Source organism: Martes martes, assembly GCF_963455335.1.
Source record: "Martes martes genome assembly, chromosome: 5".
In the NCBI taxonomy this organism is placed as follows: domain Eukaryota; kingdom Metazoa; phylum Chordata; class Mammalia; order Carnivora; family Mustelidae; genus Martes; species Martes martes.
In genome coordinates, this window is record NC_137892.1 from 34,612,994 (window position 1) to 34,628,346 (window position 15,353).

The 15,353-nt window shown below is 37.4% G+C and overlaps 2 protein-coding genes across 4 annotated transcripts in view; one reads left to right on the plus strand and one right to left on the minus strand.

Moving 5' to 3' along the window:
* Positions 1-15,353, minus strand: part of CAMK4 (calcium/calmodulin dependent protein kinase IV) — a 227,537-nt gene that overhangs the window by 110,765 nt on the left and 101,419 nt on the right. For all 3 annotated transcript variants that reach the window (XM_080803344.1, XM_080803343.1, XM_080803342.1), the window contains exon 2: positions 13,346-13,424. In XM_080803344.1, coding sequence (XP_080659470.1) covers positions 13,346-13,424 — 79 coding nt within the window. The remainder of the gene's footprint in view (positions 1-13,345; positions 13,425-15,353) is intronic.
* Positions 7,642-7,980, plus strand: LOC308343759 (uncharacterized protein; the record flags this gene model as incomplete). Its single annotated transcript, XM_080804928.1, has 1 exon — positions 7,642-7,980. One exon carries the CDS (start codon positions 7,642-7,644, stop codon positions 7,978-7,980), a length of 339 nt encoding a protein of 112 aa, XP_080661054.1.

The window sequence follows — 15,353 nt, forward strand, 5'->3', positions numbered from 1 at the left end:
AACCCACTGAGCCACCCAGGTGCCCCTACTTTTTTTTTTTTTTAAGATTTTATTTATTTATTTGACACAGGGAGAGAGATCACAAGTAGACAGAGAGGCAGGCAGAGAGAGAGGGGGAAGCAGGCTCCCTGCTGAGCAGAGAGCCCGATGTAGGGCTCAATCCCAGGGCCCTGAGATCATGACCTGAGGTGAAGGCAGAGGCTTAACCCACTGAGCCACCCAGGCGCCCCATGAATGACTATTTTTATCATTAGATATTTAGGATTTCTTAAAATTTGCTACTAATATAAATCATTCTGTAGTGAATATCCATGGTTGTACTTTATTTTAAAATGCAACTCGAATTCCGGTTCTGCCATTTAGAGTCCTTGATAAAATCATTTATCCAATCTGAGGATTATTTTGATTTCTTCATAGATAAAACAGAGACAATAATTGCTATCTACAGTATTATTGTTAAAAGGAGTAAATTAAAGGATATGTGAAAATCAGTGCATTTCCTGAAAGGGTTTTGTAAAATTAAGGTGAATATTTCTTAGTGTTCTATTTTCAATTTTCTGTGTTTTTCCATAAAAATTACTGTAATTGAAACAAACTAAATTTAGAAATACTAGGATATTTGAGAGTGCCAGTAGTAGTAAGTAAAAAAGTCTAATAAACTTGAAATATGGTTTTGTTCCTGTTTTCTTCTAAAAATGAAAGATAACTTCATCAAAATCCTAAACTGTATCCAATATAATCTTATTTGAAGGTAATAAAATACGGGAGCAGATATCTGTTTGCATTTATATTTAAATGCCTTCCTTTTATGAAGATTGAGATAAGAACTGCACTACTTTGGTTAAGCTCCACGGAGGTTTTAAGACCAATTTCTTACATTTATTAACCACTGTTGACTGCTGAGGTCACACCTGAGTTACTTCAGACCTGGGTATCAGCAATGTCCTAATTCTAATTCCTATTAGAAATTAACAAACTGCATCATTCTCTTTTACTGCTGAGATAGGGAAACTGAAGGAATGCATAAAGACCTGCTTTTTGTTCCTTTTCCTTCTTCCGTTCTTGCTAGGACCTGCACCACCACTTTGTACATGCCTCAATGCATGTAGTGTAAGACAAGGAGTAATGATTTCTCTAGAATAGATAGCATCTAAGGAAGAACCCGGTAAGAAGGACTAGATGCAGCTGTCATATGCATATTTCAGATCACCAGCACTGGACATCTCGATGTCAAGTCCCCCAGCCTCCAAGGAAGAACACTTGGCCCTCGTCTTTTTTCTAGGTGGTTCCTGGATGCCTGAGAGGACGTGTACACCAGATCATGATCCTCAATAAAAAAAACCCCAGGCCCCTAACAAAGACGAGACTCTATCCTTTCCTTTCTGAGTCTCCAGACACTGTAACTGCATGCTCTCTACACCTGCAATAAACTCTGCTTTCACATCTTGCTGGCTCACATTTGATTTCTATCCTGCATGCAGCCAGGGACCCCCCTGGCTGGTCCTGCAGGACCTCTCTGGGTCTCCAGACCCAGCCTGCCAGGATCAGTGACTTTTAATAGTTTTTATGTGGTCAAGACAGTGCTTTTCAAAATGCTTTTAAAGTTACCAAGAAGGCATGGAAATACAAAGTTTAGTTTTGATTTTTTATTTCTTTCAGTTGGACAGCAATGATTCAGGTGTAAAATTCCCAAACCATCTGAAGTGAGGGGTAGGATGCTGTATACTCTAGAGGCCCTGAAATATCCATTTAATCCTCAAACTAAGAGATCATCTATTGGTTATAAAACTGACTAGGCATTCAAAAAAGTTTATGACTTTGTAATCCATCAAATAACAAAGACAAAATATACCCTTATAAACATTATTATTTTAAATCCCATCAATTACATCTTGGGGTTGAATCCCTGATGAGGGTAACTTTGAATAGGGGAAAACCTGGACATTATCAGAAGCTTTATTATTACTATTAAGATCTTTATTAGAAGTTCCTTAACTGTTCTTCCTAAGATAAGTAAGGCTTTCAAATATGCTAGTTAATATTGTTCAAGGATGCTAAAAACTTTCTTTAAAATGAAAAGTAATGGGTTATTGATTAAAAAAAAAAAAGATTTTAAATGACCCCAGAAGCAATATAATCATGCTTCAGGGGCCAGAATTATAAAGAAAGAGATAGTAGAAATCTTGATGATTTAAGGTTTCAAAAAAAATTCCATTACTGATATTGCTCCAGGGCAGTATCCTTCCTCTGATTTGCCTCCCTTGCTGAAGAAGCATCTTAACATGAGTTAATCCCAGAGCTTCACTTTTCTGAAGAGACTAGATGCTTCTAGAAATCTGAAGCTGAAGTGTGTTAGCTCAGTTCTTCTCAACATTTCTTTCTTTAGAGTGATGTGGACATCCTCCCCGTACTCCCAGTAGTTTGTCCTTAAGTCTCTTCTGGGTTAAATGGCTCAGAGTTTTAAGGTCCCATGCATGAGGAGTTCGGTGGACATGCACAACATTCCATGATAATGCCCTAGCACTGTTCCCTCTCTGATACTGTCCAGGACTGTCAGGGTTCAAAGAAGGAACAGATCCATACGTTGGGCTGGTCTCTGATTTTGTGCTGCCTGGCTGGTCCTGTCCCTGAATGTCTGACCATCATGTGACCCTATGATGTATCTCCAGCTGTCTCTAGCTGCTGGGGCCCTCACTTGGTTAGGTGTTTAGTGCAGTCAGCAGCTGGTGATGTCTGGATGCATGAGTACTTCATCCTCACTGGAGAGACCATGCCCCACGGGTTACTTAAGCAAGCATGGAAAGAACAGAGCAAGGGAGAAATAGCTCTGAGACAGACAGATTTACGTTGCATATTTACCTTAAAGAAATTCCTTTAAACTAATAGAGACTCTTAAATGAGGAAAAACTGAGATATCTTTGGCTGGAAAGTTTAAGCCTCTTTTCTGAGATATCCAGGGGCACCAGTCTTAGAAAGAATTTTAATTGTCATAGAAAATAGAGGATACTTTAATTTTTTTTGGCAGATAAAAATATGATAGGTAAATTTTGATACTTATCCACATTCCCCTTCATAAAAATGTCAAATTTTAAAAGATGACAATGGTAATCTTGGATCTGCTTTATCAATGAAAAAAGTCATTCACAACTTATAGTACTTTATTATGTATGCCCCTCCCTTGACACTGATCACAATACCCAAATGCGTCCTCATGTTACTATGGAAAAATAGTTTTAGGCTATTCTGATCTCAAAATCTCAAAAAAACAAAAAACAAAAAACAAACAAACACCTAATGACAGCTTGGTATGTTGTGTGTGGGGGGGAAGCAGTGTAGATATAAAAATTCATTTGATACATATTTCAGATTTCTGGAGTAGAGATAAATATGAGAAGCTTTAACTAAACTTATCTTGTGATGTGGACACTTGCAGCAGAGAAGAAACTGGAATTTCATACACACAGTCATGCCTGGGGTCACTGCATTCCATCTACCATTAAGACAAAGTGCAAAGAGAAGCGCCTGGGTGGCTTGGTCGGTTAAGCGACTGCTTTTGGCTCAGGTCATGATCTCGGAGAGCTGGGATCGAGTCCCACATCGGGCTCCCTGCACAGTGGGGAACCTGCCTCTCCCTCTCCTTCTGCCCCCTCCGTTACTTGTGCTCGCTCTCCCTCTTTCTATCAAATAAATAAAATATTAAAAAAGACAAAGTGCAAAGATTCACACCAAGCAATGTGTATAGTTTGTATATTACACACTCCCCAGTTACTCCTCTTTCATTTGGTAATGAATATTGTATGCTGAAACTCATTAAACTAAACTTTTAACAACAATTTGGAAAAGAAATATGTTGCTTGTGTTCTCTGCACATAAGGAATATTATTTACCTTTGTTTCACAGTGTGACTTAAAAATACACTCAGTTTCTTAGTTTCTGTGTCAACAAAGGCTTTTCTTCATCCTTTATCAGCTTAGTAAAGAGCAATATCCAGTGTCAGTGTCAGATCTGGGCCATGATCACTCCTACCTTTTGTCTTTGTCTTTTTTTTTTTTTTTGGTCTTTTTCTATCAGGACCTCACTGGTATAAATAGAAAGGACCCAGATTGGGACTCAAAAGCCTTGGGTTCAAATTCTATATGCTATTGTGTACTTTGGACATGTCTCTTTTCTAAAACTCCCATAAGTAAATACTCCCACGGGCACATTGTGTTGAGGTGAATGGGGCCACACAGTGTTTAATAATCAAATGTGGGCACCTTTCTTATTAGCACCATGCTCCTTCAGTGTTAAAACTTCTGAAGTGGCATAGGGTGATTTGAGGATCCTAGTTTAAAAAAAAAAAAAAAGCAGTTGAAACCTAATTCAATAGTGAAAATTATTTGAATCTCTTCTATTTAATATCTCCTGCACACGGTCATTCATTTCCTCTCTTTTAGCATATTAGTGGTTTTGGAGTTGCATGACTTTATCTTTTTTTTTTTTTTTTTTTTTAAAGATTTCTTTCTCCCCTCTCTTCTTACCTTGTTTGGGTGGATGCAACTTTGACCATCAACCAACATTACACCATAAATATAAAAATAAAAATTTATTGAAATGTTCTTCTCTGTTAACACTAATTCTATAGTTTTTCCCGTTCCTAGTAAGCTATGAATCCTAAGACTGGTTTGAGGCCAGTAGGCTGTGTTCCTTCAGGCTGTCTCAGCTCTCTGGTTGTGGACCACTGGGTACAACTCCCCAGCTCTGATCTTCTGACCTTGGTCCCTTTCAACTTTCATGCTCCCAACACCTCTCTTCTGGTTACAAGGCCTTTCCCATTCAGCTCTCTGAGAAGTTTCTAATCTCTTTCTTCTACTAGGGTATGGCAACATATGCTCTTCCTATAAGATTTCCTGTTTGTGGCTAGGTAAACATCTTCCTTTTAGGGTGAAGATCACTTTAGAACAAGCTGCCCACTACTTAAAAAATACTAGAGGTTTAAATGTGATCATCTAAGTCGATGGTGTCACAGCCAAGTGTGCTTCCTTCCAGGCAACGGTATCTGAGCATGAGCCTATATTCTCAGTCTCTCCTTCTCCCCCATCTCTCACCACCCTTCACAGCAGGTTGTCTGAATTATGGTGTTTATTTTTAAAAAGGCAACAAAATACTGCTGAGATATCAATATAATGAGAAGACAGATAAGCAAGCTGAATTGTGACAGATTCCAGCAGCATTTCTACCAAAAAAGAAAACAAATCAAACTGCAACAACTAATTCTCTGAAAGAATGTTCAGACTTCCAAGTGGATCTCTGAATGGTAAAGCATACAAATCAGGTCAAGTTTTTAACATTCCACTCCACTACCACCTTTTTCTCTTGTAGACATATACTTGTCATAAACTGAATAAAATTTCCCTGTTCCTATTCCAGGAAACCTGGCTTAATAGTTCCTATGAAAATCAATAATAGGTTTCAACTGACAGAATGCTTGAAGAAGTTTCACTTCACTTGACACAGCTTGTTATCTGCAAGCTACTTTCCTTAATGTGTTCTGAGATCTCAACTGGGCCCAGAAAGTCTATTTGAGCTACAGATTTATATTCTCCTTTCCTTCACTGACCAAAGGCGACCTTGACTTCACTTTTAGAGCATACCCATGAGTGGTTAAAAGTGACTATGGCATCACTTAATAGAAGCATATCTTTAACTCGGATGGACCCAGACATCTCTCTTACATACATCATAGCAAATGGAAAATAAAAGGCTCATGGACAGTTTTCTGTGTTCCCAAAAGCTAGGCAGAAAGAGACAAGAGCAAGTAATCCTGTTTACCCAGTGGGATGAATGGTATTATCTCTATTTTAGGATGGAGGATTCTGGAAATCTCCTCTAATGGAGATGACCTGAAGATTCACCTACCAAGAATTTGGGAAGAGGACTATGTATCTTCTGTAATTTAATGGAGAACAACCTTTCAAATTCTCCTGCAACATCATAGTTATATACTCAAATAGTTAACTCATAAGAATATAAGGAAAAACGAATAGACATTAAATACTAAATCACAGAATGATTAGCAGATCACAATGTGTGTTTCTTCAACTAACTCAGAAGAAAGGCCTCTTTCATCCTTTAGCACTTATGGAAATTTTATAAAAGTTAAAGGCATTTTCTCATAAATTAAATTATTCAACAAAAACCTTCATAGAAACTGATAGGTAGCTTTACATCCTAATAACTAAAATAGGACAAAATTTAGACCTGGAACAGCTTCTACACTGTGCATGTAGTCACACTGCTCCAATGCTGAGAAACAGATAGAAGCATAAGGTTGAAAGCACTCTACATCTAGTAATCACAAGCCCCCAAGATTTGTTTACGTAGGAGTTCACAGGATCAGAAATTTTTATTTAGCGCCAGATTAAATTTGATAATAGTGGTAAAATATGTACCCATTTTGGCAGAAATTTTAAAAACACTCTAAAAACAATATAATTAATCTTTTTCATCCAGAATTGTACAATGTGTCGGGTGCTGCTTACCACTCAGTTTTAAATGAAGCAAATGAGAACATCAGAATTGCAAAGAAGGAACGGGTACTATCATAATATAAAATGCTTGTGTGGAGCCTTTATAATCGATAATAAGAATAATTTTCCCATTCATAACAAACTTCCTGGGTGTTGAGAAATATTTTACGCAAATTATCTCACTTTAATCATCACTAGAACACCATGAGCTAGATGATCTTAAAGCCATTTTACAGATGAAGAAACTAAGTTTCAGAGATTGATATAATTTGTTGTAAAGCCACACAAGTAGTAAGTGGCAGAAGGGATTCTGAACACAATCTGTCTGGCTCCAGAGCCCATAATCTCACCCCACAACTGCACAACCACTCTCAAGGAGAGTCAGAATACCTACACGTGCTGAACTAGCATGCTGGAATTGGCTCTCAGACTCACAAATTCTGGTTTTTTATACTGAGACTCAGTACTGGGTATTTCATGAAAGGGCATGGATTTTACAGTAAGCTGAATGCAATCTCTTCCAAGAGCTGAGCCATAGAGCTAGAAATTTCATCTCAATTCTATAATTCAAATACTTGTCTCCAAAATTCCAGGGACACTATCAATGATTGGTGAGCATAATTTTCTTAAATCTCACTCAGTTCTTCTTGACTATGAGCTACACGGATAGGGCTGAAGTGTGATTATTTAGATACGCCCTGAGGTATGTACTCCTCAGGAAAAAAGGTAAAGCCCGTGACTCACTCCTGAAATAGTAACTGCATTATCCCTGTGCCATTCTTCCAAAGTTGTGATTCCATTTAACTCGGCAAAATTCAGTCCAAACTGAAGGTTCCATCTGCTGAATCTGTTCAAATTCCTACACTTTCTCGAATCTGTTTTTCTCATTTTGTGCAGTTTTAAGTTCAGCATATTCGAAAGTCGGTGTGGTATCCATCTAGGGAGTTGCCAGGACAACACCGTCAGAGCAACAGGCAGAAGCCGCACTCTGACCGAGCAGCGGCTGCGAGCCGAATGACGTACTACAGGCTGACCGAGGACTGAAGAGCAGACTGCAGAAGTCAAAGATGCCTTTTCGCCATTTGACAAGGATGGTGATGGAACTGTAACAGCAAAGGAATTGGGAACTGTAATGAGGTCTCTTGGGCAGAATCCCACAGAAGCAGAGTTACAGGACATGATTAATGAAGTAGATGCTGATGGTAATGGCACAATTAACTTTCCAGAATTTCTGACAATCATGGCAAGAAAAATGAAAGGCACAGACGAAGAAGAAATTACAGAAGCATTCCATGTGTTTGATAAGGATGTCAGTGGCTGTATTATGGCAGCAGAGTTTCGCCATGTGATGACAAACCTGGGAGAGAAATTAACAGATGAGGAGGCTGATGAAATGATCAGGGAAGCAGATATTGATGGTGATGGTCAAGCAAACTATGAAGTGCTTGTACAAATGATGATAGCAAAGTGAAGATACTGTACAGAATGTGTTCACTTTCTTGTACAAAATTGTTTATTTGCCTTTCCTTTGTAACTTATCTGTAAAATGCTGTCAAAAAATATGCACATGCAGTAATTAGGACTTCACTCCTCCATGCTTTCTTCCATTATCTTACTGTCATTTTCTTGAAACCTTATTTTAGAAAATCGATCAAGTAACATATTGCATGTGGCTTACTCTGGATATATCTAAGCCCTTCTGCACATCTGAACTTAGAGGGAGTTGGTCAAATGAGGAAACATCTGGGTTATGCCTTTTTAAGTAGTTTTCTTTGGGAACTGACAGCACATTGTTGAAGTGTGGAGTTGTAACTCTGAGTGGACTATGGACAGTCACAATATGCACTTAAAAGTTGCACTGTTGCAAAATGGATATAATCCAGGTACTCATACACTGTTTTTTTGTTTTGTTTTTTTTTTTTTTTTGTACTGCTTGTCCTGTACCAGAAACATTTTCTTCTATTGTTGCTTGCTTTTAAACTTCATTTAGCCTCTTGAAGAAAATTTGCGTATGGAACAATTTGCCTCAAATCCACTTCAAGTTGTAGATTTGTTTTCCAATAAAAAAATTACAATTTACCACCCCCCCCCCCGCAAAAGTTTCTGTCTTCTAAATCACGGGTTATCCTAACAGCTGTGCCAGTTAGAATCCTTTAATGTCCCTAAGTTGTTAATCTGAGGTAGTAGCTTAGTAAGTCCTTTTTCTCTACTTCAATTTCTTCTAAGTATCACATAAAATGGAGATGATAAAGGCTCATGAATGAAGGGAAAAAAAGGTAGCCTTGTTCCCTTCACCCTTGATTCATGTTTTACAAAGTTCATGGAACAAGTTCCACTGATATCTGCAATCACTTAGTTCTTTTATGCAAGGCAATAAAGAACTTGGGGTGACCAAAATGGCACTGCCTATGAGTCTGTACTTGTTTCAAAGCTAAAGTTCCAAAACAGGCCATTTTTTTCCCAAGAGGAGAGTATGGATGCCACTCCAAGTGATTTGATGACTATCCCAGTACAAGGAACTTGAATACTAGCAGAAAAAAATTAAACAAATACATGATCACAAAAGCCTTTCAATTCATTTTCCTCTTTGTTTACTCTTACTGTCCTCAAAACTTTGTCTGTATTAATGACACAATGAGATGAACAGATATTGCTTCTGGAAATGTCTAGGTTTTTCAGTAAAGAGATGGTTCAACTATTTTCTGGCACTTCAATACATTTGTAATAGAGAGAGTCACTGGAGTTTACCATAACATTTAGAAACTGCAAGATTTTGAAATGCTTCTTGAATGGCCAGAAGAAATGCTAATTTATGATAAAATAGGATGTCAATGTTGAAGTATGTTTTCACTTAAATTTTTGGCTATGAAGAATTTTCATATATACTGAGATATTGAAATACCAGCATGGATGCTAGTATATTGTCTTACATTCAATAATTGTTGATTTTTGCTATATTTTCTTTCTCTCCCCATATGTACACACACTACTCACATGCTTTTTTGTTGCTTAAGTATTATTTGAAAGTAAGTTGCAGGCATTATTACTTTGGTTAATATGTATTTTGATGTATACTAATTCTATGAAATATAGTAATCTATATATAAAGTATATGGTATTATATCCATACATAAAATATGTCAGTTAAAATATTTTTATTATAATTACACATTAATTTCCCATAAAGACATTTTTATTAGTCAAAATACCCAATTGTCTACACATGACAATTTGTGTTTATTATAAGCATTAACTCTGTCCTGTACCTGATGACCAAAGAGATATGGATTTCTCCTTAAGAGCTAGTGCTTTAGTCTACCTTCCTGTGTATAAATGAGAGTCAGTGTCTATCACCCAGACACGTAAGTGCCTAACGGATTCTCAGTGATGAATTAAGAGTAAGTCTCTTACAAACCATAAAAGACTCAATCTCAAAAAACAGACTGAGGGTTGCTGGGGGGAGGGGGGACAGGAGAAGGTGGTGGGGAAATGGACATTGGGGAGGGTATGTGCTATGATGAGTGCTGTGAAATGTGTAAACCTGGCGATTCACAGACCTGTAGCCCTGGGGATAAAAATACATTATATGTTTATTAAAATAAAAAAGAAAAAAAAACTTAAAAAAAAAAGAGTAAGTCTCTTATTGCCAATGTAAACTAAGTCCTTCTCCAAATATTAAGCCATAGAAAGGTACATATATTGCCACAAAATAAAATTTGGGCAAACTGCCTTTAAAAAGTATTTAAATAGATCCTGGGAAAGAGGATTATTGTTATCAAATAATTGTAAAAGAGATGGGAAATCTTTCTTGGACTTTAAAGTGTTCATATGTGAATTTAATCACCTATAAACTGGATTGAGTTTTCTTAGGTTTATTAACTTTCTTGAATATAAGTTTCACTTATCTTCAGATAACAGATTGAAGGGCGTATTTTGAAATTCACCTCGGAAGTCTTTTCTTATAGATAGTATTATGGGCAGAATTTTATCCCCCCAAAAAAGATTATATTGAAGTCCTAACCAGCAGTACTTTCAAAAGTGACCTGGTTTGGAAATTGAGTTGTTGTGGATATAAGTTCATTTAAGATGAGGTCCTAGTAGAGTAGGGTCTGTCCCTAATCCAACAGGAATGGTGTTATTCTAAGAAGAGGAAAATTTGGACACAAGCAATGTACAGAGGGAAAATGAGATGCAAACACAAAGGGAGACGGTGGCCACATGACAACGGAGGCAGAGATTAGAGTGACACATCTGCAAGGCAAGTTTCTGTCACCAGGAGCAGGAGAGAGAGGCATGGAACAAGTTCTCCCTGAGCCCTCTTAGAAAGAATCGACCCTGCCAAAACCTTGATTTCAGACTTCTGGCCTCAGAACTCTAAGAGAATAAATTTCCACGGTTTTAAGCCTCCCAGTTTGTGGTAGTTTATTACAGCAGATCCAGGAAATTCTCAGTTAGCTGATAATAGATGATAGGTAGATAGATAGACAGACAGACAGACAGTCTTTCAGACCTTTTAGGTTTAGGTCTAGTCATAAAATGAAGACTAGAGGAATTATCCAGTGAAGTAATACAGTGGTCCCAAAGTTATTAGTTGAACCACAAAAAACTGCCCTTTTTGTAGGTAAAAAAATGATTTAAGAGAGGCAGTTTTATGTGGCTCAATCTAATAAACAGACTGATTAAATAATTCCATTTCTAAAGTTCCCTCTTTCCTGCAAGAGCAGATCTTTAACTGAATTCACTAGGAAAATGGTTTTTTTTCCTTGCATTGCTTTTCTTCTGTAAAGTGATTCCTAGGCTTCATTCATTTAGAGAAGCAAGTTCTGTCCTCATGACCTATAAGAAAGGAAACGCTGGAGGCAATTGCTTTTTGAGGTTTTGCCTCCTATTCTCTCATTTACACATCTCTGTGCTTGGTTTATTCTAGGAGACAATGCTGGAGATTCCATCCAATTCACGTTCAAAGCTTAGGTTTCTCCAGGGGATTTTCTCTCATTCCATTTGGCACAGCAGTGACTGTGTTTGACAACATCTGCCTTACAGCACCGCTCGACAGCTCCATCTGACACTTGGTTCCCATCCACATTTTCTTCCTGCCTGTCTTCTGAGGAAGATGTTTCCACAACAGAGGTGGAGAAGAGAAGACAGCAAGGGCAAACCAGAGCTTTACTTTCCCAGCGAATGACTCACGAACCCACAAAATGTCTTCTCCTGTCTCTTATTCTAATTCAACCAAAGATTTTTGACATAAACCAGTATTTTCTCAACCAGCTCTTTGTTCTTTGGGATTCTGAGCATTCACACGTCATTTCTGAGTGTTTCTTCTCCTACACATTCATACAGCTAATCCCTTTCAAAGTTTCCTCAACTATGAAAACAAAACAACCACTCACAAATTTTACTGACAATTTTTTTAACCAGCAAGAAAGAATATAATCAAGTCCGAAAACATCTATGTGACCACTGCTAAAACATGCTTACTTATCTTCATAAAAAGTAGATATTTACTTACAAGTTCCACTTCATAAAATTGTAATAGTCCTTAGTTCAAATAAATGTCATGACTCTAAGAAATTGATTTAAGAGAAAATTCCAAACTTTGTCAATCAAAAGATTCCTCTACATTCTGGAGTACTTAAATCATTGCTTAAACCAAATAGGAAATCCCTTTGGGTTTATAGTAGCAACTGCCATTTAAATTATTAAATTATTCTTCACTTAAACTGTCTTTGTTAGTCTGCTCTGGCTTTAAAATCTAACAGATTGTTTCACAATGTCATTCTATTTCTACTCAATTGAAAACACCCTGCCATTACTCTCTTCTTCATTGTATGAGATTCTAAAATTTCCCTGGGCCAGACAATACATTAACAATTGGTGATATTAGAAAAAAAAAATCCTTCAGCCTAAAAGAGGTATCATTTGATTTCAAGATTTATGATACTTCTCTCCTCAGCATACTTTACAGCTGGGTTTTCAGAAGTATATATATTTCACATATGTGTTCACATACAATTTGAGAAAGGAAGAATGTGCTACAAAGGAATATGTTATGTTTTGTGGTTTTATAAAGGGAAACTCTTTCAAGACAGAGAAGAGCTGTGCACTGCATTGACAAACACTCTCTGGGATACAGGGACTACCATGAATGCTGGTGTCAGATGCTGCCACTTCTACCGTGAACTCTCACCTGCTGTACCTCACTGGAGATGAGCCAGAGTAACTTTGCCCCCTTGGCTCACCTATGAGTATATGGCAAAAAGAAGCAATATGAAAACCCAATCCTTCTTTCTTGTTCAAATAGAGACTTCTTAAATGAGCAGGCTCGGTCCTAGAAACAACAGTATTTGTCTATTTGCACTTCACTGAAGCAAACCCAACATTTGAAAATCAAGTTAGAAGCTGATGACTCCTTTCACAAATACATCTATTTCTGTTTCATTTAGGTATTTTTTTAAATAGCAAGCATGTCTACTATACTAAACTGTGATTGGAGATTCTATATCTGTACACATATATGGACATGTGTACACATATATGTACATATGTACATTACTAGTATACAAAGTATACCAGGTCTACCTGCCAGTTCTAAAGGTTTCTCCTTGCCACACTTCTCCCCACAACCACATCCAGTCTGAGATCCAGTCGCTTTCAAAGACTCATGGAGTTTCCACTAGAAAACAACTCATTTGGCTGCACTTTCATGCTCAAGATTCAAGTGAGTTAGCTGTACACAGCAGTTCTCTGGCCTCTTTATCCTGTGAATCAGGGGTCCTGGCTTCTCCGGGTCACAGATCCCTTAGAGATGCTGTTATACAATGAAATAAACTTACTGTTTTCTTTAACACTTTGAGAGCATAAGGCTTCTGGGTCCCCTTCTGTTTGCATCTGTACACAATGGATGTAGCACCCCTTGAGGGGGGAAAAAGACAAAAAGAAAATGTTATGCTCTGGACATGAAATCAAGGGGAAAGCTTGAAAATAAATCTATCTTGCAGTTACCCTCATAACTGACAAGTGTTTATAAGTTCTACTACAGGACCAGCCCAATTGTATTTTTTTTTTTCACAACTGAATATGGTTTGCTCAGAAAAAATCTAGGTTTTCCAGTCTGTTCTTTTCCTTCTGGCCTGTCCCTATACAAGTAACATGCCCAGGGCTGCTGCATTCAGTAGGCTCTGGAATAACCTGGGTCCTCAGGTGAACATCACTTTTGGATGACATCCTCCAAATTTCAGAGTCCCTGGGCTTTCATAAAGGTATGAAATTACAATTTCAAATTAGCCATACAGCTTCAGGGAGAGAGTTTAAGTTCAGCACTAGGCTGTAAGGGTTAGGACAGTGAGCACAACTTGCCAAAGGAAGGGGGACCCCGTGAATTTACACCAATTCATTTGGTGCCCTGGCATTCTCTCAGTGTTAACATTAGCCCCATAGAGACTCTGGCTCTTTCATCTTGGTGAAAACTGCTACCATTTATTTATATATGCCCTAACAAAAATAATTACATGAGGGGCACCTGGGTGGCTCACTGGGTTAAGCCTCTGCCTTCGGCTCAGGTCATGATCTCAGCGTCCTGGAATCAAGCCCCGCACCAGGCTCTCTGCTCAGCAGGGAGCCTGCTTTCCCTCTCCTCTGCCTGCCTCTCTGCCTACTGGTGAGCTCTCTCTCTGTCAAATAATTAAAATCTTTAAAAGAAATAAATATGTGAGATATCCAGGGGAAAATATTACAGAAATGGTTAAGAATATATAGACGAAAAGTAGATCTTTCTGTTTAAAAAACTCAAATAAGTACAGAATGTTTACCTGTGAAGGAGAATGGCAAGAAGGGACTCAGTAACTGTCTTCATACGTGTGTGTGGTTACTAAAAGGAGAACACTGAAAAGCAGACAGTGTGGTCCTGATGTTCTCTCTCCTCACACAATAGCAGGGCAATGAAATAGAGGCAAAAGAAGCCCGTAGACCAAGCAGGCTTAAGTTACAACCCCAGAAAGGGAACTTCAGATGAATCTTAAAATAAGATCAGTTGAAGTAAATCTGTCACACTTTGAAAATTAGGCCAAGGGAACTCTTATGACATATTCAATCCTGTGGTTCTAAAATTCTAAGGAAGCACAAAAGAAGTCTAAAAATCAATCATATTCCTAGTTGCCCATTCACAATCCATTTTTAACAGAGTCAGGAGAAGGCAGAAATTGGTGGTGTATGCGCTGTTAGAGAAGAAACATTTCAATACGTTTTTTAAAACTTTGGTAAGACATAACATATACACAAAGAAATACATGGTTTTAGAAATGGAATAAATGGAGGTAAACACAAAATTCAACTTTATTTTTAGTTGTTCGAAAGACAACTATCTAAAGCAAAACTATTGACAATGCATTGTCTTTACAGCATATATAAAAGTAAAATGTATGACAATAGCACAAAGAATGGGGGAGAAATTGGGAAAATACTGTTGGGTTCTTATATTACATGTTAAGTATTATGAGATTATTTAACAGTAGACTTTGATTAATTAAAGACATATACTGTATAGCCTAGGGCAATGAATAAAATAATTTAAAAAATAATGAAGCTAAAACAGAATAATCAAAAATGAAACGTGAGGGAGGAAGAAACAAAAGAAGAGACTAAAAAATAAAACAGCTAAAACTATGGTGAATTTTAATCAAATCACATTAGTAATTACATTAAATATAAACCTTATAAACACATTAGTTAAAAACAGAGATGATCAGATTGGATTGAAAAACTAAGATCAAACTATATGCTGTGTACATAAACCCATTTAAATATAAAGGCAAAAACAGGTTAAAAATAAAATTCTAGAAAAGA